Here is a 26404-nt window from a genome sequence, read left to right as displayed (position 1 = left end):
GCAGAGGAAGCTCTAATCACTGGCAGCTGTTTGAAGGTCACTGTCCTGGATTTTGGCCACTACTGGTGAGAGGTCACCCACACCTCCTTTTAAAGTGGCACATGATACACTCTTAAAATTTTTTTCTTATCCCAGTTTTTATGTGTGAAGGGTTTTTTTCAGAAGTTTTTGACAAATGAAAAATAGAGCAATTGAAGGCAGTAACTTTTATTGATAAAGGATGAGTTTTTTAGTTCCAACTATAACAATGAAATTAATTTATTTTCTTTTTAAAAAGTTTATAAAAAAATGAGACCAATTCTTGGACTTCACCATCATCAGAGACAATGTAGGGGACTATGACTTCATACTAAAAGGAAGTATTTCCACTAGCAAAAATAGCTTTAAGGTCTATGGACACTGAATTTTTTGACTGAGATAAAATGGAAAGTCAGACTGAATCTCAGAAGACCTGTGATGCTGTTCACCATTTTAAAAGAATGATCAAAACAGAGGCAGGATAATGACAGTGTACTGAGATCAGGTAGCCAAAAGTCAGACTGTAACCAAAAACCTCAATTTGTTTAAAGAACTATCAATTTTGTTGCCTCTTTCTTCAGGAACACTACACTCCAATTACTGACAAACAAGATGTTCTTTCAGAAATCATACACTGAGCAGTGTCTCTTGTCAAGGCACTGCATCTCAGACTTGTCAGAGATGTGATATATGACTGAAATATTACACTTTCCAAATTCTACATCTACGTCCATGGCTATTCCTTCACACACAAACATTTAACAGGAGCCTTCAGAAAAGAGAAAATCATTCCTTCAGAAGGGTGTAAACCAGAGCAGGTCTGCTTCAAATTCAATCACAGTTTCATGACTGACTTCAGCTAAGACCTACAGCCAAACACCAGGTTTCCAAACCCTAACAGAGTGGATTATAATCTTTTTTTTAAGGGCTGAAATTTAAGTCTTGGACAAAAGTCAACCTTACAATCAGGGGTTTCTGTAAGCAGTTAGCTAAATCCCTGATTTTTACAAATATAGTTGAAATACTCAGGTTATAAGAGAAAAGCAGAGTTTCCCTCATAGAAAGTAAAGAAAAATATTTTGTTTAGTTTTGAAACTATTAACAATTTTCCTCTTTTCTTCAGAAAAAGAATAATTCCAAGGGTTCAAAATACTTGCAGTGGGGTAAAACATTTTCAAAATTTATTCAAGAGAAAGTTAAAAGATAACTTTTTCACATGATATTTCTGACAGTAGATGGATGTAGCAGAAGAAAATGAAGTCATGATAAAGCCCCAGACCTGATTGCCAAAGCTAGGAAAATTCATAAGGAAGTATTCTAAATTGAGTGCCATTAATCACTGTACTGCTGTAATTAACACCTCAGATAAACAGCATCCTCTGACATACACCACAGCCAGAAAGCAACTCCTCAAATAACCCTTATCTTTAATTAGCCTGGGAGTATCAAGACAACAGAACCTACTGTAATTCGAGGGCTGTGGAAGTTACTGACACAAAGAGGAGAGGTCTCAGTCCTTCTCACTCCTTCAGGGTGACTTGTAGACAATTTAAACATAACTACATTTCTATTTAAAATTAACTAAAAATATAAGTTTTTTAATAAAATGTTTGTGAGTCTTACAAAACAAAGCCAAAACATAATAGCAAACTTTTATTCATCTGCAAGATACAAACCATGATTGAATGCCACATTTTAAACAGAAAACTGGCACTTTTTAGAGTATTTGGAACTGACATGTTAGGTCATGCCATAAATAAAAAGTCCATTTTAGTGACTCTTCATAAAGTTTTCCTACTAAACTAAAAAAGAAAATTTACTGTAAATTCCCATTCTAAGTTGTTTCTTACAGTAGTTTAGAATTATAATAATAGATTATATATATTTTTTAGATTTTGTTAGCTATCCTACTGCTTTTCCACCTTTTGAGAATATAGAACCACTAATAAAGGGACCTAGCAAAAGGGTCCCACATACATTAATTTTTAAAAAAAAACAATAAATGATTTTAAAGTAATAAACTACCTGAAACACATCCTGGACCACAGAATTCAACTTGCCATTTTCATTATCTTACCTATGCCATCCAAGCAAGTTTAGGTTCCCTTTTCTTAAAGAGAACTCTGCTCTTTAATGGCATTAGAAGGGATTTCATCACCTGATTGCCAGTTATTTCAAAAAATTAAAAATTTCTATTCACATCTGACTTTAAGTACCTTCATATTTCCAATACTTTGGTTAATTTTGATAAAAACATCTATATTTTTATATCTATTTTTTGCATATCTATGTATTTGTATACCTATTTTTGCATTTTGATACAAAATAATCCTAGAAAATAAATATCTTACTCTAAAAAGAACAAATTAACTCTACTAATTTAAGATCATTGCACATTCACTATTTAATTTATATTTCTAAATGATATTTTATTTTATACAATGTACATAATACTTAACAAAACTGTGATCTTGTCAGCAATGCTAATTCTAAATGACAGCTCATTGTAAAGTATATACAAAAATCAAGTCTATTGACTCTTGAGATTTGTTCTCCAATCATCTAAAGTAACTGTAACCAGTTATTCTTTAGTAGTATCTAAATAAAACCTTATACTTAAACCATATACTTAATTTTACACTGACATCCATTAATTCATCATTATTTTGTGTACTGTAATCTATAATGATACTGGAGGAAAAAAGAATTGAGTGGTGTTGACCAAACAGATGAGAAACTTTGGTGGCAGAACAGCAATTAGTTTTCCTTGAACAGAGGTCTTCATGGGTCAACAAGATAACAGCAAGCACACTAAGACATTTTTAAAAATTAATATTTCTATTCAGACATATACTTAATGACAACACAAATTCACATTAATCCTTTTTATGAGTCATTTATAAGGTCAGTACTAGCAGATGTTCATAGGAAAATCTATACTTTCACTTCATATACGTAATTTAGGCCTCTGCATTCACGTGAAGCACATTTCATTTTTTCCATTGCTATCTTGAGAACTCCTGTGTTAAAATTAATCTTGTGTCATCTACACTCAGATTCAAAGCTAAGGTAAGATTTTCAAAACCATAGATTACAATGACAAAAATTTTATTAACCCTTTCTCCCTCTCCTAAAAATGATCGCCTACACTTGTATATAGTCTTAAATCTAACTGACAAATGCAAAAACATGTAACATGGTAAATTTCTGTCTGGGCTTGATCAATAGAAAAATAAAAAACATGAGCACGCAATAACACTTTCTATCCCAATAATGAATTGCAGTAGATTACTGTGATATTCTTAGTAGTAGAATTCATGCTGAACTTATTGGCTGTTCCATGTACCTGCCACTGTAACTTAGCATTCATTAATAACTATTTAAATTAGAGAGAACCTGAACACAGGCACAGTCTATACAGTTGAAAACAGTTCTCAACTCTTACATCAAACCTTATTACAGAGTTGCTCAGTTTGAATTTTCAGGGAATGACTGCCTTCCATTCCATAGGGTAGCATATGCCATGGTTGCCTGCTGTAAACAGTATCCAACATACAAGAATACCTTTGTCTCTAGTCCTCTAAAATAGTTTGTACTCATTAAGAGTAACATTGATTACAGTAATTTCACGATTACAAAGTGCACTGAGTATAAGCCGCATCTTCGGGTGCCAGCAACTTTTCATTCTTTGTCCATACATAAGCCGCACCTGATTATAAGCCGCATGTTACAATACAGAGTGTGATAAAAGGTATCTATTCTATCACCATCTGTTGAGGGTGGGGGCAGTGATCCTTATCTCAATGGCAGATATTCTGCTAATGGGTCATCCATTGAAACCAGGTGGGGCATTGTTCTTTATCTTTTCACAACCCATCCTTCCTCCAGCAAGTCATTTTCTGCTAATGGCCCATTGAGTCCCACTGGGTGACTGATAAAATTACTTCATCCCATTGGGAGTTGCTCCAGCCAGGGGGAAGAGCCCAACATTTCTTACCAAGATAGAAACAGAGGTTTTGGGACACTAAGGGAGCCCCTTTCTCCACTGGACCTCCGGAGGGAAACTGCACCTTCTACAGGAGCACTGCTTCAACTGAATCCCATCTGTCACTGCAGGAGGATGCAGCCACCATTTAATGGGACTGCTACCAACACCCTGCCTGACGGGGTGTCAGGTTGTACTCTGACTTTGTCAGGGTTTGGAGTTTGTTTCTTTGTAGTACTGTATTTCTATTTTAATTTCCCTAGAAAAGAACTGTTATTCCTAATTCCCATGTCTTTGCCTGAGAGCCCCTTGATTTCAAAATTATAATAATTTGGAGGGAGGGGGTTTACATTCTCCATTTCAAAGAGAAGTTCCTGCCTTTCTCAGCAGACACTTATCCTCCAAACTAAAACAGCAACTTTTTGTTCTTTGTCCATATATAAGCCGCACCTGATTATAAGCCGCACTTCTGGGTTCAGACCAAAATTTTAGTCAAAATGGTGCGGCTTATAATCGTGAAATTACTGTATATACAAAGACATGCTTTGTGCGATATGCAATAAATAGACAAAAAAAATCATCTTACCTTTATACTTAATCCAAATCCTCCTACAGTCTGTCTTCTTATTGTTACTGTTCTTTCCTAGAAAAAAATAAATCAAGTTTTGCTAGATTTAATGCTTCTGCCAGAACAACTATATTCATACTTCAGTAAGCTTTTTCAACATTGATTTTTGTTGCTTTAATGAAGTTCTGAGCTCCTGAACTGAAAATCCCATGAAACCTATGCTCCACAGGAAAAGACAAAATCTGGAAGAAAATAAGAGATCTTGTCTAAAAAAAAACCTCAAAAAAATCATTTTTTCAATTCACAGCATTCTAGCAAGTACTGCAATGCATAAAAAACAGAACTCTGGAGTTGGACAATTATGCCACAACACACACATTTCAGAGTTTAAGGCTTTGGCTAGTCCAAAATTGGTCCCACATGCAGGTTGATCACTATATGTTGACGTACATATACTGCACTCCTACAGTGCATTTCCCAATTCAGTTTCATCTGAAAACTTGTACATGCCAAGATCACTCATTTATGTTAACCAAAGCCTAACAAGTGCACACTTGTTAGTGCATGAATTCACTTTAAAGCACAGTAATGATCCAAATTAAAAAAAAAAAAAAACAAAACAAAAAAACAAACAAAAAAGACAACCCAAAACCACCAGAAGCTATTACAAAAACAACCACTGTTGATCTCAGAGCAATGGTTTAAAAATTGTAACCCATAACCTACAGTTATTAAAAGCAGCCCATCTTTTTCCTTTCACTGCTTGTCTAAAAATGTTTGCTGCAAAAACTATAAGCTAATATCTGTCTCAGATATGAACATCTACAAAAAATACATTTTTTGGTTTTTCCCTAGTCTGTCTATTGACTTTATAATCACAGATAATTTATAATTAGTACATTAGTGGTAAAATAAGCTATTAGCAGGTATCTAGATTCAAATATATAAATGTTACAGATTTCTGAATGTCCTCTATATGTGGTCTAGATTTATACTAATTGAATTACCTATATATCTATTACATGGCATAAATCTTCATGTATGCTACATTCACCTATATTTACTTCAGCACAATCAGCATAGATTACCAATGTCAGTCAGATTTGAATAGATCATCAGGAATGTAGCAGTGATAGACAGCATGAAATATATATATACAGACATTTATTATTTTCTTCCTTCATGTACAGAAAGTAAAATAAAGAAGCTATCATATAAAAGTTTTGGAACACTGTTACTGTATAACATTGGTGAAAATCAAGTCACCTTGTTTCTTTTTCATGTTTGTGACAAATAGGAACTGTGTAACTGTGGAAAGAGCAAGCATAAACTCATCCAATGTTTTGGACTGAAAGACAAAATGGATTGCCTAAAACGAGACTGACATTTATTCAATTAGGCTAATGTTTGCAAAATTTAAAATGCTTGCAAATACTTATTCTAAGAAAAATGTACATCTTTTGCTGTTAAATAGCTAAACATTTCAATTTCTATTTTTAACATAAACTTCTAAAAATGAACTTTCATAATTGCAGTTCCCACAGATAGGATTCAGGCCACAAACTATACTCAGAAAAGCTTTTGTCTGTCACAGTATCAGATTCAGGTAACAGTGCTGACAATATATTCAGGATAAAACAATAGAGGCCACAGTCTGAAGTGTGGTCTAAGCTGAGTTTACATAAATGAACAGAAAACACTCAGCTAGAGCTCCACTGGGAGATGTATTTTTCCTGTTAACTTCATCTTGCTTCCACCTCCAGCTTGTACTGAACATGGAGTTAAGAACAGGAACCTGACTTGTACACTCTAGTCAATATATACTGGTATTTTTGTTATACCTGCTCAAATCAAATAGAGCACACTTGGGCAAAGATGACATTGAAAAACAGCAGCCTGTCACTAAACTGCTTTGAACTGGTTAGTGTTACATCAACCATGAATGGAATAAAAGACAACACACAGATTAAATTTCAAACAAAGTACAGAAATTTCACGAATACAAGCCGCAGCAATTTGACAAAAATTTTGGTGGAAACCCGGAAGTGCGGCTAATAGTCGGGGGCGGCTAATATGTGAATAATTTTCTGACATTTACAACCCCAGACGTGCCAGCCAGAGTGCCGAGCCAAGCACCTGCCAGTAAAAGCCGGCATTTCGCAATTGTTACAGTGTTACTGTGTTGCCCTGGCTCCCTGCAGGCAGCACGGGGGGCGGGGAGAGAGGCGGGAGAGCTCTCTTCTTCCCTCCTCTGCCGCAGCCCAGGGGAGGAGGTGGGGGGGGGGTGGGGAGGGCGCGCCGCCATTGCCGCGGCTCGGGGAGCCGACGGGGGGGGGGGGCACCGCCGTTGCGGCGGCTCCGGGAGCCGACGGGAGCCCTGCACAGCCATTGCCACGGCCCGGGGAGGGGAGGGGAAGCGCGCGCCGCCATTGCCGCATCTCGGGGAGCTGACGGGAGCCCCGCACAGCCATTGCCGTGGCTCGGGGAGGAGGCGGGGTGCTTTGTCCGCGCCCGCCGCCAGCGCCACGGGCGCGGGAAAGCTCCGTCCCCGCCCGCTGCCGTAGGAGTGGGGGAAGAAGCTCCGTCCCTGCCTGCCACTGATACCGAAAATAACAAGAAAAGAGCTAATGTAGATATAGCAATAGCAGTAGTTATGCTAAGGCTTAGAAAGCAGCAGTTCACAAGCAGGCCCTGGGAATGTACTAAGAACCACAAACTGATAATTAAAGGATCTAGTAGGGCATGCAGAACACAGCAAAATAAATAATTAAAGGATCTAGTAGGGCATGCAGAACACAGTAAAATAAATAAATGATAAAGGTTAATGTATAATCAATGATAAAGGGTTCTGGTGGTGGGATGACAAGCAAGGGGGATTAAAGGGGGGTAACCTATAGTTTTGAGTAGACAAGCGTGTAGAATTTATGACTTTATAGAAATAATATCTATGAGATTTACGTAACTGTATTGTCTTGAAGAATATGTACTATTGTACTATTGTATGTAAATCACTTTGTAAAGGATATAAAAACCTGTCGAAAAAGGGGAATGGTGGGCTCTGACTTTGGACGCTAGTCCTCAGACCCCAGGGCCCTCAATAAAGCACCGCACTAAACAACCTAGTTGTTTCGTGTCTCTCTGTCGGGCAACACCACCGCAGGGCAGCGCCGACCCGGGGTGACCGAGCCCAGTGGCAGCGGCGGCCGGCCCCGAGCAGCAGCACCGGGCTGGGCCACCTGGCCCCGTCAGCGGCCCCTAGCGGGCTGAGCCTGCACAGCCTTAGCTCAGCCAGTAAACCCCACCCTCCCGCGGTTAGGTTACTAATTGCACGCGGGTCCTCGCTGCGAACGACAGAGCGGCTTATATTCGGGTGCAGCTTATTTATGGACAAAAACCGAAATATTTGCCAACACCCAGAGATGCAGCTTATACTCAGTGCGGCTTGTATTGGTGAATTTACTGTAATATTGCCAGTGAAAAACATGCAACTTCATAAAGTTGATAGTTCATGATATGTCAGTAGTCATCATAAATACTGGCATCTGAACATATTCTAAGCTGAAGATACATTTTAGAAAACCTAGCAGAAAACTATACTGCAGAATGGTTCTCTCCTTGTCCTTAGCCCAACATGCACGTAAGTACCCATAGAAAAGAATCAATAAAATACACTTTTTTTGTTATCTCTCAAGCAAAGTCAGACTCAAGATAATCCTGAAAACACCTGATCCAGGGTCTTCTGTGAGTTTGCCGGTGTTGTCTGACAGAAAACAAGAAACACTTCACATTGGAGTCCAGCATTACTTTTTTACATGAAAGAAACCTGCATGCTAGCATAGAAGATTTCTAAATAGGAAAAACTATATAGAAATAAGGAAGGAAACCATTAAAAAATTAATACACTTTTTCAGCACAACATAATTTATCAAAGAGTTTTGACTAGTATTTTTTTAGTTCCTTTTCTATCTCGGTTGAAATTTGATATCAAATATTTTGGGACCAGAAAGTTACTGAACTGAATTTCACTTCAAAAACATACTGCAAACTAGATTGACTTGAATGATGTGTTATGTGCAGTGAAGGCATTGCATTGCATTTAATCTAGGCTAATTCAACATACCTCTCAGTTTTATAATAAAAAAATAGTAGTTTGCTTAATTGCAGAGTAACATTTTCTTTACATCAAGTTAGCTAACAATAGAAAACTTGCAAAAGACCTTAAAAAGTACAAACCAGAATTACATGCAAGCTGCATATTTCTTTAGTTAACCATTAATAATCCCCTAGTCTGTAATTTAAAACCCCACATAAACCTTATAGTGAAACAGTTTTTTCAGAACAGTTAGGAGCATCAGACATTTCGTACACATGAATCTTGGATTGGGATCAAGCCCCAGCTTTAATCAGCCATTGGTCAAGGCAAGTTTAGTTTTGTAACCAATAAAGAAAAATAAACACATTGAATCCTGATGGGCCAAGGTAGGGGTCCAAATTAGGTGGTAATCAACTTCAAGTACAGAGACAGGATGCCAAACTTAAGATGAATCCCTCCCTTTTGACTCGCATAACTTGAATAAGTATTTTGATGGTAGACACTTGCTTTGAAATGTTTTTGCAGAAAACTTATTTGCCATTCTTGTCATTTATTTTAAAAATTGCACATGATTGCTTTTATGCAACACTCAAAAACTCAAAATCAAGCTCTATTTTCAGTGTCATTTTCAACCCAGGTTAATGGAATATGCCTTGTCTGCAAAATACTATACTGTCATTTGAAGCATTTTTATTATAATGATTAATGCACAAAAGAAGGTTAACCATCAATGTGAAGCAAATTATATTGTTCTGATGCCTTTAATTAGCATTTCAAATCAACAACAACAATAATAAAATGCTTTTCTCTGGTCTAATAGCTTTAAGTTCTTAAAATTATTTCAACTATTCATTAACAGAGCAAGAGCTCTGGAAGGTAAAAAAATTTGTACGAGTGAAGAAGTGCTCTAAGCATCCTGGTTGACTATTTCTGTTGTTCAGGTTAAAAATAATGATGTTCCATTGATCCTCTATTAATATTTTTATGCTTTCCGCTCTTTTTGCATCACATGATATTCTATGACTGAATTTGCAGTGGTTTTGCAAATTCCAAAAGCAAATTCATCTCCAAGTTTACTAAATAATACTTGATTCAGATGAAAAGACACTCAGTTCACTATAAAGACTACACAAAGTGTTATGTGAACTTGTATTTCCATTTTCGTACTTGTTATCTGCATTATACCAAACAGAGGGAAGGTTAGAGCTCCTAGGACCTTTAAAAGCAAGATTCAGAGTAGTGTTCTTGCTGCTTCCTGGAACAGAACAAAAGTAGTTATCATTTTATTGAAAAACACAAAGCTGCTGTCATGCTGTCATCATTCTCCATGCCTCTCAGAAAATTGACTGGAAACAACAGAAAAGAGTTTTACCAAAAAAAAAAAAAAAAAAAAAAAAGTCTTCCTCAGAGCTATGCAGTGAAACAGAAACAATGGTTTTTTTGAGGCTTTCATTAAAGAGTCACTAACATTTCTCCTTAAAATCCATATGATTTTCTGGGGAACATAAATGTCTTCATAAGTGAGATCAGAAGTGAGGAATGACCATATGAGCATGGAGCAACTGTGAATAGTGAGGAAAGGAAAACACAGAATCCTAGGTAATCATTAATTATTTATATTTAGTCAGGATTTCATGTTATTTTTAAGTTACATCTTAGAGAACAGTAAAAAATCACATATTTCATAGTGATCGGTATGTTATGTAAAAAAGTTTATAATTTCTTAACTGACTCTTAAAATAATATTTAGTTAGCAATCTTGTCAAACTCTCTTGTATAATATAAAGCAGTCATCTAATGAGATCTAATAATCTAACAATATGTCTCTATGAAGGAAGTCCAATACACATTGAACAAAAAGCTGAAGAAACTTCAAAAATCTTCACAAAACTGAATTAACAGCATGTGAAACTTAAATATACCATTTCTCAACCTTTTTCCCAGTGTGTGGTTATTCATTTGGTGAGTCTGGATATTCATCTTACAAGAGGAAAGGTATGAAGAATTAGTCAAAATTTTGTCCCAGGTACAGACAGAAAACAAGACCTCTCTTTTCAGAGGACAGAACAGAGACCAAGGCATTTTACATACGAAATAACATGATAAAAAACTGAATGGTTAGCAGCACAAAACAGTAGGTGGGGAAAAAGGAATACACATGGAGAAGAGTTTAGAATAGCACAGTGACATGGAAACATGTAGGAGGAAAAAAAAGGTGGAAAATATTAGAACATAAATTTTAAAATGTATTAGTAAAAAGATAAAATCAATACATGGGCAGCAACTTCACAGATCAACCTGTTAACATTTGATACCATAATACATTCAAGACCACACTCTCACATAGTTTATCAGCTATTAATAATCCTACTACATTTTGAAATAAGAAAATACAAGAATTTTTTAAAAAAAATAGTTAATTATTGCATACATTTTCAAGGTTTTAAGCCCTCCTTTTGGCTTTGCTTTTTCTTAGTGAAATTTATTTGGATTAATCTACATGGGCAAGCTTTATACTCATTCTGAGTATAAAGGACACAGGACACAGGTCAGCCACATTTCCAATTTGAACAAAGTGTTAACAAGGTTTGCCAGCAGACTTGCTCATCTGCTAGCAACTTCCATCATGAGGCATTTGAAGTCTGTTTCATTATTTCAGTTCCCCATGCAACTGGAGAAGGTTGGCAGTAAGGGAGGGCTGCAATGTGCCTGGTCACCTGGAAATCCCCCTTCCTCTGCAGCTGTGCTGGACACTGAGGATGGCAAACACAGGGGGGTCATAGAGGCTGTTAACAGGGACTAGAATTAAAAAAAAAAGCTTTCAACCCTCCATTTTTTCTTAATTCAAAACATTTCCCATCCTACATCCTGTGATTGAAAGCTGAAACATTCACCTAAATACCTGCTTACAAAATTTCTGCTCACACTCTTGATTAATTTCAGAAGTACTGCATTTCACAATATAGAAATAAAAGAGAAACCTGTAAACCCATGGTCAGGATCTGAACTCCCACTTGGTATCGTAATGAACATTCTCTGTAGTTTCCAGCTACTGCCTTACACCATGTACTGCCATTGAACAATGTTTTGCGTTCTCTGAGTTTTTTCTGACTTGCAATACTTCTCTTTCTTGTGGAGGACAAGCCATCTTCCAATGAGGAGAAGTAGTTATTTTCTTTCAAACCTGGCATTATAAATGGCATTTTTAGCCTCAGTTGATTGCTACGCTTTTTACTTTTAAGTAGGAGCAGAAAAATAAGCTGCCTTAGGCTTTCCCTAAATAATCATATTTACATCTGTCAGGTTGTCACTTCAAAGCTGTCCAGATTGGCAGGGAAGAAAAAGTTACCCCCATCTGATAGATACTTGACGACTTCAGTGAAAAAATGGATTCACTCCACTGAATAGTTGACAGATACCAACAAGATAAAAAAATCCAAAGATTCTTACTGGTAGTTTTTATAAAGGTAACAAGAACGGAAAGTGCTTGAAAGGTGACCTATCTGCACATTTATTTGCAATTCTCTTCAAGACAGGGAGTTTTATTTTGGCATTGTTTATAATACTCAGCCATATATCAGAATAAAAATTGCAAATAAAGAAAAAAGAGAAAAGAAGTTAAAAGTATTATTTAACATTTTAAGCTTTTAAATTTTTTCTTCTATTTCTATTCATTAAAATTGTCAATACTAAAATATATGACAAGAAAACTAATTTTCAAAAGAGAATGATTCAATGTCACAGATATAAAATTAACTCTCAGGAAGTCTCAAAAAATTAAATATCCAAGCAAGGAGAATCTAATAACTTCATGTGACTTCCCAGGTTATCATTAAGTGACATGTTCTGCATTTAAATTTGTTCTTAAATTCATAATAACTCTATTATTGAAATTAAAAATCAAGGAAAAAAACATTATACTGTATGACGTTTTTAATTTAAAAGTCTTTTTATACAAAACTAAAAAATAGAAAATCTCTAATAACTAATATTTTATATACTTTTTGGGCTTCATATGTATTTATGAATCTTTCAGGACTTGATTTCACAGTAGTATAAGGACAACTCTTAGAGTGAAATATATTTTCTTATGCTTACAATTTAAAACAAAAGAACCTGTGTGGTTAACATCAGAAAACAGATCTGGCTGCAGTGCAACAATTTGAGAGTGTGTTACATCCTGGCCTTGGTAAAGGGGTCTATTGATAGGTTTTTCTTTAGCATGAACCCAATTAGGTTTCCATAGGCTACATGTACGTACATACAATTGTATCAACCTCAGGTAAAAGCTTGTACAAATGCCACGCTACTCTGAGAGCTGTTGTGCTATAAATACACAAAAAAAACAAAAAACAAAACAAAACAAAAAAAACCCACAAAAAAAACAAACCCTGCTCATCCACTTTTTAATCAGTATTGAGTTATGACTGACCTTCACACAAATTTACCCCAAAGATCTTTAATTAAAAATCAAGCCACTTAAAGAACTAATTAATGTTTAATTAGTTAATGCATTTACTACACAGCAGCATAGAAACTTGAAATTACTTGAAAGAGATGTGACTCATCTGTATGCTATCATCAGGTGAGTCAGTAATATTTTGTAGAATCTATGAACCTTTAAAAGGAAATTTAAGACAATTTTGTAAAAATGCAAACTATCCTGGTAGCTAACAATTTGCCGGCTCTTGCAGTTTGATTCTTTTAGAAAAGAAGAGTAGCTGATTCAAATCATTCATCCTGTCAATGGTGCATTGTCACACCCTTAATTTTTGGATATCACATGCACAGAGACTCTGTGTAGAAAAAAATTCTGAGTACAATTAACAAAATTTATGAAAGAAAAAATCCACAATTTCCTAGACAGATAAACTACTTATCTTAATATAGCACAATAATCCTTTTCCTTGAATTTCAGATGTCCATAAAAGGTGATAGGAACTGTGAGGATTAACTCTAAAATAAAAATATTGATTCTGGAATAGCAAATATTAAAACTCTTTGTAGGAACAAATCTACTTCAGATATGCCATACCATAGGCTATCTCCTTTCCCCTCATAATTGTCACCAAGTTCAGCATTAGGCTATCCTGGTTAGTCCAGGCTGTTAACATGTATGTCTAGAAAGAGTGAGAGTTGCCTCACTGCACATTGTTATATGGAAAACCATACAGCAAACTTTTGTGAGTACAATCCCAAGTAAGTAAAGAAATATGCTTTGAAGACTATAAATACAACCTGTAATTCTATATATATATCTATACTATATATTATATATATATAAAATATTCTATATTGTTATCTATAATGATGAGGTTCCTATATGGTTTAATTCAGCTCTTTTTGGGACATCTTGTAACCGTTCTGGGAGAAAAAGCTGTACCTAATCTAACACAAGCTACTCCAGCTGAGGCATACACTTCCCATAATACAAAGCCTCTCTATAGGCAAGGATTTAATTTGGATTAGTAAAAACACTGCCTTCTGCACTTTGAGTTTGATAATATGTCCTCATCTTACTTTTGGTCATTTGCACTGGAGCTCAAATCTACATTGGGTATCTGCTAGCAGCATAATGCTGAACCTACTGCATTTCTTCTTTCGGAAAGAAAGACTTCCTTATTGCACACAAAAATAAATATATTTAATACTTATTGATGCAACTGATTATCAAATTTACATGTACTCCATGATAATTTCAATGATGGTTGATGCTGTACGGAATTGCTATAGATACAACTGCTGCAGGCTCCTCACTAACTCTTATTATGTTCAGGCAACTAAAGGAACAGATGCTTTCTTTTTTTATTGTATAAAGCTGTTTATTTTGCATATAATCTTTAATATTTTATTTTCTTATTTCACACTGTATACAACAAAAGAAGAAACAATGTTTCATTGCACCTCTTTAGTTTTGGAAACTAAAACTGTTTAACACCAAAAGGAAGTGCTCCAAATTAAGAACTAGATCCTTATCCCATACACTCACATTTAACAGCACTTCATTCCTAAGGAGCCATTGATTTTATTTAGATTATTCCACAGGATGCAGATCTGGATGCTGCTGGAACGTTAAGTGCCTGTTTAAAGTCAGTCCTACACAGAGGAGCATGCAAATTGATTCAGACTCAACAAACAGAAGAGATAGTGTTCTAAACTACAAACACAGTAATAGCCTTTCGTTCCATACCAATGCCAGTGCAGCAGTGATAAAGCAAAACCTTATAATCAAATTATTTAATGATTTATTTAAACAGATTAGAATTTACTTTTACTGTAGCTACTTGCCTGTAAAATTTAATACTATTGTTCCTCAATTAAAAATTTTATTTTTATGCTTAAAGAGTTTATTCTCTGATATATTCCATGTCAGTTGCTAAATGAAAACTCTTGCAATGTAGAATTCAGGTAAAAGAAAGATAAATGTAGTCAGTTATCTAGAATAACAGAAGGAACAAAACAAAATCAACCAAACAAAGTAAAACATAAAAACAAACAAACACCACCTAATAAATCAGGAATAAAACTGAGGAAAAATAGGAAGAAGAAAAAAAAGGAAGACGGTGGGACTTATGAAATTATAGTATGCAATCAAGGTACATGATTCCAGGTTATTCAAATTATCTGTGACAAAAGGACAGTTAAATGTCTGTGAAATGCCAATCATCCTTAGCTGGAATAAACCTACTGCTACAAAACCTAGTCATAATCGCAAAGGAAATCAGGGTAAACTGCTCAAAAGTCACTACTCTAACAGTAACACTTCTAGGAAACAAATGCCACATCAACACACTAATATCAATCAGTTAATGAGTTATACATTGAATATGCAAATAACATGGGAGAGTTTAACTGGGGAAGCAAACAATCCATTATTTTCTACAGAGCCTTTGCAAAACTTAGGAGAGAAAAACTGTAAGTGAAAGCCTTGCTGTGAAAAGGGAAAAAAAAATATTAATATGCATTTCATGAAGACATTTAAATAACAAGTTCAGCAGGATATTACAGCAAAATAATGAAAGTCATATTTCTGAGTGATAAAATCTTTTAATAAATAATGTCAGAATGGTGTTGGCGGAATAACGGTGCCACAGTGTATGTTGCTAATTGAACGACTACAGCTTAAGCTTAAACTCATTACTACGTTCTATCCTGGCTGCTGGATGTCCTGTCATTGAGGAACAGGAAAGTCTGGTAACAGGAACATTTATATTCCACATAAAAGATCCAGACCTGTATTAGCAAACTGCATTTGTTCAGCATGAGTCAGAAGCTAATGCCAGATTTGTCATGTAAATAAACCCAGACTCTATGAAGACTGCAGGCAATGCGTTCCAATTGTTTCAGATAAAAGCTCTGAAGAATTCACCTTGAGATATTCATAATCATGAGAAGGATAATTTGATCTATTTTTTCATTAATCTTTCACACTCTTTGCACCACTAACATTTTACCAATTTATTTTTCATTTGTGCTTTGTATCTTTTTAATGTACTTATATTTAGAGATGCAAGTATGTGGCAATAGCAGCAATTAAATAATAAAACAGACATAATAGCATTAACGAAACATTTGTATAAACAGATATCACACTACTATGCCTCAAGATTCAACATGAAATTCTATGATTATTTTATTTAATTCAAAGGGAGACCAGAATGTTTATGATCGTTTCATATAAATCTTAAAAATCTCGACAAAATCTAATTACAGCATCTATAAAAAGTCTATAGAAATGAATACTAAATGTTTTTATTATTTTATTATCTCCTAACATTAAATAAAAACCCTGCATTACAATAGCTCTAAACCTTATCATATTATTCTATATAGAATTTTACAGATCTTCCAAATAATTGTAGCTTCTCATACACAGAATTCAATGTTATGCTTAAATAAGGAATCTGACACATCATGTAAAAACAGTAATACATAAACCCCCTTATCCCACTGTTCTATCTCTGTTAACATGATGCACCGTTACAGCTAGTGACCCTCCCAGAATTCCTGAAGTCTAGTGCTGGGCTACCACAGGAAAGGACCCAAGCAGAGGATAAAAGGGAATTCCCCTACCAGCAGAGCCCTTCCATAAATACCTTATCAACTCCAAAGACAATACTCAGATACATAAGTACATTGAGGTATCTGCCTGCAAAAACCACTGCTCTTGTCATTCTTCCCACATTCAATGGCTCAAATACCTGAGGGAGAGTGAAGAGAAACAGTACTGCAGTCATGCATATAACTTATTATCTTATTGCTGCTTCTTAGGTGATTATCGCTAATATTTAAAAAAAGAAACATTAAAATATACTCAGTGTTAACAGAATAAAATGAAATACCAATCCATGAGAGCAAATGTATACTGAGTTGTGTATGCACCTGCACACACATACACACAGCACTTTTCTTTGTAAAGAAAATCTTAAAAAAGAAATAAAAACTACTTACACCAGAATAGAAAGGCTCACCAGACACACAGATCACATCCTGCTCCTGGATCATCAAAATATCTTTGGCTAAGTGCAGCCGCACTTTGAAAGGCTCCTGGTTACCATCCTGCAGCAAACAAACCCCTGTCTTTGTCTTCAAAGGAGAGAATAATGGAAAAAGAAAAAAAAAAAAAGCATTTTCAGTTAGCACTTAGAATTGTTAGAAGTGGTATTTTGAATAAGACTACTTCGTAGATAGGTACAGTCACCATAAATATGTTAACAAATACCCTAAATTATTTTCAATGATCACTGTATTTACTATGTTTATACTACAAGAGAACAATGTTACAGTAGTAAAGGCATATTTTGCAACAAAAAGGCGCTATTTCACCCGTCATGATTTTGTGAAACTCTTTCCAAATTGCTTCGAATCAGCTGTAGTCTTATTTTCCCTCTTTTCATTAAATGATGACACCCCATCTGGACACGAAATAAAAGCTGATCGTCCACATATTACACTATTTTTGATACAGAAACATGTACAAAGATACCTACAAACTAGCCAGATGTGGGTACCAACAGCTCCATGAACCCAGTTGTGGGCTATTAATTCCTTGTCTGTGACTACAACATTGATTTAACTTCTTAGTGCTCCTTTTCAAATGAAGATGCTGAGATAAGAATAAAAGAAAATAAATCAAAGACTAAAACTCCCTCTAGTAACGCAGTTCTTGCTCCATTTCTGTATTTTACATTTATGGCTAAAGATCAGGAATTCTGTAGGATTCTTCATTATTTAATAAATGATCTTCCAGCAATTTGCAGTGCTATTGCAGTAGTACCCACTTGCACTATCTTTTGAGGCATTACACATAAGAGGGTGAGCACTGAAAAAGTTGGCACATGAAAGTAACATCAGTATTTAATTTTCCTTGAAGATTATGTTAAAAACAGCCCCTTTGTAACACTTTGCCAATGGACAAAATATCTACTAGTAGAGCTTTTTCTTATTATTATTATTATTATGAGAAATCTGCTTACAAATAATCTAAAGGCTTAGCCTTACAGCTAACTTACCAGCATAAGTATTTGTATAGATACATATCTAGATATAGATGATATAGATAGACATATACACACATGGATCTCAGAAGAAAATCCACATATAAAAAAATATTGAAAACCTTCAACTTACCAGTTACTATAATAAAACTTTTACTATCTTCATAGATGTCACATTTCAACCCACAAACTGTAAAAAGTTGGCTTAAGAGGAGATCAAAGAAAGAAAAGTATTTCTCTGAACTTAAAGTGCCAAGGTTGACCTGGCTGAATCTGAGGACTCTTCCTCAGAGAAGAGTTTAAAAGAGGATTTGGAAGATCTCCCCATAATGTGCTCTTACATCCATGGCATGGAGAGAACAAACACAAATATGGAACTGACAGTAGGCCACTGGCAAAAGAGAAGTTTTAATCTCTCTCACAAGGCTTTAAAAGAGGTAGAAAGGTCGAGGACAATCTTTAAATAGCTCTATATAATATTCTCCACTGACTGTTCTGTCACTTCTTCTCCATACTCAACACTCAAACTTTGGAAATTGTTTTTTCTTGGGTGCCAGGAGCAAACGTGTATAACTCAGCCGTGACTTTGAAAGTGGCTCCGACATTGCTTTTAATCTTTTCAATCTAGGTAAGAAGAAAAAAATAAGACCTCCATGCACTGAACTCACACTGAGCTCAGTCAAACCTCTGGTCAACAGCTATCCTAATATTAAGGTGGTTTTTTTTCTTCTTTGTGAACAGGAAAAGAGAGAAACTAATTAACATACGCAGAAAAAACTAAATTAATCACAGAAGGAGGTTTTCAGTACCACTGAAAAATTCTTTCATACATAAAATGTTACAATATTAAAATAAAGAGTGGCTATGTCCATGGAACTTCTTTAAGCACTAAGATGCCTCCTCTATCCTTGGAGTTGTAAAGGAAGCAGTAAGTGACAATGGAAATTGAACAATGTGGATTGTAAATAATTATGTCAAACAAAATGACTAGCACTTCAAAAATGCCTTGCTTCTGCAGCAAAGTTTTCAACACGCATTTCCTCCTCCCTGAATAACTATCAATAGAATAAATTCTGCCTCTCATACACTGGGTATAGTAACTCTGCCTTACTTGATTGCACCTGTCTGATTTGGTCAATAATCTTATAAAATCTCTAGAGTCTTCTGCAAAAGCTGAGGGGCTACTTTGTAGGAATTAGAGGCAACCACAGCAGGCAAAATTAGACATTAGAATAAAATTAAAATTCAAGTCAGTTTCTAAATGCATATGAGCTGAGCTTATTAAACCTGAAGAAGCAAATCAAGCTTGGAAACAGCAAAATATTATGGCCCTTGGAAAGATTGATCACACACACTCAGACCTTATTTACATCAAACATTCTAAAATGTAATGAGCCACTTTACTGTTGTTGGGTTTTATGAAAGCTAGTTTACAATACAGTTCAAAATTACATCTTCAATTATAGTACCTCCTTCCTTCTCCTACCTGACAGCTGCATTAACAACCATGTTAAGGAGAAGAATGTAGTTGAGTTTCATTAGCTAACTTCAAAAGAAGACCTTGAGAACAAAGACTGGAATTTAATTACTTCATTTTTGTCTGTTGAAGGCTCCTTCTTGCTGCTCTAACCAACCCCCTTTAAAATATTCCAAAAAACTGAGTAAAATAAAGGTATGAGTACCTGTTCCAGAACTGGGAAATTAGGGAAGACAGCCTGTATATATACTTTTATGTAAACTGCTGTGCACATCAACATTTTTGCTCATGTTCTGACCAGCTGTATAGCCTATAGCCCTGCCCTGCCGTATTCGAAGAGTTTTAGACAGTGTGTGTGTGTACCATGTGTGAGGGGTGTGGGAGTGCAGAGCTGTGGCTGATACTGGCTTTTGCTCCTGATACCAAAAGACTCCACGTGCTAAAGCTTTTCTCTTCAAGCCTTCCCCATGTCACTGGCAGAGGGCTGAGCTCTACTCCTGTCTTACAGCAGTAAAACATAAGCAGTACATCGGCTGAACCACTTGGCCACGCAAGGCCAGTTTGAGCCTTGTGCTCAAACGTGTGACACACTGCACCACCTCACAGCAAACAGGCAGAGAGAAGCAGAGTTCAGCTGATAACAGGTTGTTAAGCCAATAAACCTTGACTGAGCCCAAATCACCAAGAACCTCACCTTATTTATAGAGTTGGGCTCCTGTGCTGCAAAGATGGAAAGAAAAGAATGTTTGAAGTTGCACATTTTTATGAAGCGGAGGAGGTGTGTTAAGGAATGCATATGGAAGCATTGTAAAGAGGTGAAAAAGAGTTTCTATATGAGAGAAGAGCCTGTGGCTTCAAGCAAAAGCACTGATGAAGGAAGATAGTGGTACCTAAGTAACAGATGCAGTGAATGTTGCACCCACACAAGGCTGCCTCTGTCATCTCGATCGACAAAGTTTTAAGCCAAGTTAGACAAGAATACTGATGTGGCAAGAGCTGATGTCCTGGGAACTGCTTACAGTTCCTGAACTAATATAATTGCAAGAGGGGCTGAAAACTGATCTCTTTTTGCTTCATCATACCAGTCTGTGGTGAACTTTCTGCTTCAGGTCATGATCAGAGAACAGTTTAGGTGGGCAGAGCCCTTAAGGCAGACTGTTCTTCTAGAGAATATGGTCACATTCTGATCATTATTAGCAATAAGGCAATGAAAAAAGGCCACTTAAAAATTTTACCCTGACATTGTCCATAGGGGCTGTATGTAAAAGACATGGTCTAAAGACTCCTTTCCTAAAAAGATTTCAGAAATTCTTATATGCCAAAACAAACATTCCATATTTGTTAATTGGCCTTCACAAATACTTAAGAATTAATTTTAGAGAAAATACATTTGAAAACTACAGTTTCTATATTTATACTAGCAGCAGAGTACCTACAAAACACATACCAAAATAAATACCGCAGGAAAAACATCATTAAGTTACCTGTTGATTAAGAAGTCAATTTACTGCAGAAATTCCATAATAAATATTTTTTAAATCTGGCCAATAAAAGTCTGCTGGCAGATTTCCTGTAGATTATTTTTTTATTTGATGTCTTTTTTTCTCGTCATTTATGACAAGGAAAAAAAAATTCTAAAACATTTCCTACATTTTGTTACCAAACAGTTTCTCAACCTTTCAGGCAATTTTAAATACTTGCAATTAGCTTTAAATACATGGCTATATTTTCTGCTTTATGCTACTTTATCTATGTCTTTGGTCCTACAGAAATAAAACAATTTATTTAGCTTTACTTCTCATAGTTTCATATCAGCAGGAAGACTTCAACAAATATCCCAGAATAGTTCAGTCCATGAAAAAGTACAAGAAAGAAAGAGGGGGAAAAAAATTTTAAAAATCTCAGCACATTTTCTATGCAAGGTGACCTGGATTTTCAGTTTCTCCTTCTTAGGTATGTCCTCAAAGTAAGCCTCTGCAATTTGGTTTTAAGCCCTGAAATTTATTTCTACTATCAGGAACATGATAGCAGTAAGGAGAACGGGTTACAAAACTCCCTTAAATACGTACTAGCTCCTTCAGATTAATATCTGCCCTTTTGGATGCTTATTTGAACTAAGGCTGACCTCTGAGTATCTGAAGATATGCCTGTCACTGCTTCATAATCGTAAGTATAATAATAAAAAGGAAATTGAATCAGAGATTTAAGGAGGCAATGGCATTGGATTTAAGGAGGTAATAGCAATGGATTCAAGAGGCAGGAATATGTGTCAGAACCACATATGGAATGTGTTTTAAACAGTCCAGCTACACATTCTGTAGAGGTATTGCTAGCTTAAATGAAAAGCACTTATACTGTCAAAAACTGGAATGCAGCCCAGACACACAGGGATGTGTTCAGCTTGTCGTTCAGAGCCTCTTCAATCAGATACCAACATTTTCCAATCCAAGGGACAGCAAGTTCATTCCTGCATATCAATTGTACACTCTAGTCTGAAAGAACTGCAGAAAAACTCTGAATTCAGACTTGAACTTATTTTGATTTGTCAGGTATTTGCCAGGTAAGTATTTGCTATGGTATTCTAAATGATTTTATTGAAAGAATGAATTCTTATAGAGAAATCCCTTGTTTTATACAGTTTACAATACAAAATGTAAATTAGACATTTGGAAAAAATATATATTTATATGTATTTAGTATGTATATCATTTATGAGCTTCTTACCATGTTAAGGTACTTTTCTAGAGAAAAATTTTCTTTTCCTGACACTGTAAGGATGGCACTTTGATGTCTGAATTGCCAATGAGCTTACCGTGACTATAGAGTTGAACCCAAGTGGTAATATAAAATGGAAGACTATTGTGAGAACCTATATTTCTTCAAATTTACTTTACCTGTAACATGACATTCTAACAGATATTGCAAATTGCCAGTCATTTTCCATCATGTGATTTTCAGATTAAAACATGAGCTGAAGCTTAATTTAAGAAAAATCACAGGAATTCAAAGTAATAGAAATCCCAGTATTGTTATTTAACAGATTTATAAACAAAGGAAAACATCTTATTCTGAAAGGTGCAAATCAGAAAATGGCATCAAGGTGACTAGAAACAGAACATAAAAATATATGATAATATTTAGGGAAGAAATTAATGAGAAAGTTAAATATGGCTTAAAATTTAAAACATGTTTTGTTGCAAGAAAGCCCGCCCCCCCCAACAACTTGAATATGGAGTGTTGAAATAGAGGTTATTCAAACACCTTTGAATAACAGAACATATCAAATTATAAAGCTTGTGAAGTCTAAAAGACTATTTATAGAATTCATAAAGCAGAGAAGAAACAGTTTACCAATTCGAATTAATCCTTCAAAGAAACAATGGACACTACTGTGAAAACAAATGAACAGAGTGTAAGTAGGAAGATGAACGGGGTATTTATTAACTTTAATAAGCCTGGTGTTATACTGGGGTGAGGGGGAAGCCAAGCTATTAGACACAAAGAATGAGATTTCAAAAAGTTAGCTCCTAATACAACTTGTTCATAAAGTACATGGAAAACAGAAACTTAAAAAAAACAAAAGACAGGGAAAGTGTTCTAATGCATTATAATAATTCCAAGTCTTCAATTTCAACAGAAGGATACTTTCACTGCAGTGGACAGGATTATGTCAGACATCGAGGTTATCTTCCAAGAGATAGTTTTCAGAATATAGAATAAGGTCAAGCGAGTACAGGAGACCATTTTAAGAGCCCAGTGACTCTGACTTATGCTCTTGTAAAGTTCAAAAAGCTTGAGATAAAGGGTAAAAGAGGAGCTGGATAGTCTTATGGTTTAGAAATTGTTAAATAGAAGAACCAACAAAATGGATATATTTACTGATCAGTGAGGGAAAAGAGCATGGAATACTGAAAAATGAAATATGAAACAGTGAATAAAATCCCCAGAAACAGTAAGCAGAGAAGCCACACACACAAAAATTTAAAAAATAACCTCTTCAGATAGCAGGTAATTTCCCTTAATGTGTGTAAGATCTTTTTTTGAAGTACCATTTGAATTGTCTAGCATGGAAGTTATTTTCTTGCAGAATAAAACTACTTTAAGCTGCTTGGAAGGCAGCATAGCCTAAAGATAAGATGCTTGGGGGAGAAAGTAATCATTAGGATCCTAGAAATCACTTTGGGATTGAAAACAAACTCTACCTGTCTACATATGTGTTTAACCTCTCATTATAATAACCCTGACTGATCAGATCTGCTGTAGGAACTTAGACACAAAGTGCACATACAGGTACCTAAAAGGAGATAAGAACATTTCAGTGTCCAAATCTCAAACCAAATCTCACTAGAGGACACTACAAGAAATTAGGGATTCACTAAAGCATCAGTACTGTGAAATAACTAAGGTTCTCTCACAGACCTCCAGTGCACTAGAACAGCAGTTAAATAGAATGAAAAGTAATTTGAGGGAAAAAAAAAATAATAGTATGTCATGGACATCATGAAAAACATGCTTTAGCCTCAGTGCATCTATGTGGAAAACTGTGGTTTTGTGCTAACTGAAACTCAACTCAAACCATTTACTGCCATTACTAAGGATGGAAGTACCAACAAGAATCTGAGCTGCATTCACCAGTTTGGGAGAGCAATCTCAGATCTTCTGCAGTGTAGTGGCTACAGCACCAGGATATGCAGATGAAAGGAAACAAAAAGGGGAAGAGGAAAACCAAATAGTCAAGATGTTTCACAAAATCTTTTATTGCTATTAACAAAAACTTCTTAGTAATTACTCTGGCACAGAAGATGTCAGAAATATTTTTCCCACATATATAGTATGATTGAGAATTTAATACAATAGGGGTTTGAGGGGATAGAAGCCTGAAACTTTTAAATGCACTGACTAGAGAACCAATTAAACAAAAAAAAAAAAACCAAAACCTGGAGCTAAGTCTACAGATGCTTTACCTTTCATGCCAACAGTTGAAATAAATAAAATATCAGCAAAATGTTTGTGGCTTGAAGTGACTAAACTAGTGCCAAAGATGTGGCAAGATTTAATAGAACCACTAGCTAATTAAGGTTACAGTGCCACAACGGTCTTTTCCTCAGACGTTACCATCACTTTCGTAAGAAGCTCAATTACCAGATTAAGTTTTGGTAATAAATACAGCAAATTTTCAGGTATGAAGAAAATTTTATTAAAATTAATAGTTGAAAGGTATATACTGGGACTTGAAACAGCTGACAGAATGGATTATTACACCTCATACTGACATCAAGTGAAACATTTCATTAAGTAATTAATACTTGGATGGATGAGATTTAAAGTCCAAGTATCATCCTGCCCAGTTCCAATGGCCTATTGAAAGTCTATTACCACAAGTTCAAAGGACCACATTAGGTTCTCAAAGGGATTCTCAGTCTGGGTCCCCTGCCAGGGCTGTCCTAGAGCAGCTTCAGCTCCCGTGTCCGAGTGGGAAACCCATTAAGGTAAGAAAATACCATAGCACCTCTTGGAGTGAGAGGAGGTCAGTGCCTGGGAGCCTGAGACACACAACAGATTGCAGTTTTGGATTGCAAGGGATGGGATGTTCAGGTGAGGAGCCAAAGACAAGGGAAGGGATTCAGTGTTTTGTTGGGGGTAATGAGTGCCTGAAAATAGAGAGTTAAGGTGGAAAAAAAGGACAGGTCACATGCAGTTTTCTAGTCAGTGTGTTTGGCCATGACCCAAGCCCATCCTAGATTGGGGGATTGCAGACCGGGATTCAGGGATAGCTGCTGGGCACACTGGGCAAGCCATCTAAGCCCCACTGCTGGAGGCACCCACACCATAAATATATACATATACTCTAATAAGTGGACCTCAATCCTGCTCAGCTAGAGAGAGGAACAGGATGAGAATTTTGGTGCTGTCTGCAAGTGCTCTGTGTGTTGCTATAGGATCTGTGTGGCCCATTATGTACATAAAAATATATATGGCTACACATGGTGGATATGTGTGCCCAGTTTCCATATGCCTACTGGGGATACATCTTCACCCTTCACCCAGGACTTTTCTGGACCTGGGCATATGGAGCTGCAGCAGCCTCCTGTCTCTTGAGCTTTCAGATCTAGTTCACTGTACTTCCCCTCAAACAAAAATCAAAGCAGATGACGAGTTATAATGATAGTGTAATTTTTGACTAAAACCTTAGCACTATGTGCAAGCACAAGGTTGCTGATTATTTATTTAGACACAGGCATTTGATGAAAGTAGATTAAAAATCTGCTTTATTAACTTCATTTTGGGAGGAAATAGACCACAGTCTTGGAAGTGACACCACTGATTCTGCGGCACAAACCCCATTTTACACAAAACACAAACTGGGGTTGAGTCTACCTCATTTAATTTTATTCAAATGCTAGTTATAGGATAATCTTTGTGGTCTCCAGATTATGGAGATTTTTTTACGGTAGCTGGAATCATCTTCTCCTTCCCTTATCTAGCATGAAAGCTCCACAAATCAGCTGATTTTTTTTAAAGAGCTAAACTTGAAATCAATGCCCCCTCTAGAAACTAGATAGAGAATGGAACAAATCTATCAGTGTACTTAGCACGGTAAAGGCTAAGTTAGGACTCATATGCCAAGTTGTCTTTCTGGCTGCTCTTGTCATTATGTCTCCGACACAGAGTGTGAAGTTAATTGCTACTAAATAGTCCATAGAGTTTAAAGAACAACATAAAAAGCTATAAAAATAATACTTATCTTCCAATTTAGCTGAATAAG

At 35.8% G+C, this 26404-nt stretch overlaps 1 protein-coding gene across 7 annotated transcripts in view; it reads right to left on the bottom strand.

Annotated features, from left to right (window-relative positions):
• Positions 1-26404, bottom strand: part of SNTG1 (syntrophin gamma 1) — a 336306-nt gene that overhangs the window by 139843 nt on the left and 170059 nt on the right. For all 7 annotated transcript variants that reach the window (XM_033057852.2, XM_033057895.2, XM_033057903.2 and 4 more), the window contains exons 3-4: positions 17116-17250; positions 4590-4646 (exon numbers count right to left, since the gene is read on the bottom strand). In XM_033057852.2, coding sequence (XP_032913743.1) covers positions 4590-4646; positions 17116-17250 — 192 coding nt within the window. The remainder of the gene's footprint in view (positions 1-4589; positions 4647-17115; positions 17251-26404) is intronic.

The sequence above is a fragment of the Catharus ustulatus genome, chromosome 1, assembly GCF_009819885.2.
Source record: "Catharus ustulatus isolate bCatUst1 chromosome 1, bCatUst1.pri.v2, whole genome shotgun sequence".
Lineage (NCBI taxonomy): Eukaryota > Metazoa > Chordata > Aves > Passeriformes > Turdidae > Catharus > Catharus ustulatus.
Note: the sequence above shows the minus strand (reverse complement) of the source record. Positions and strands in the feature narration are given on the sequence as shown.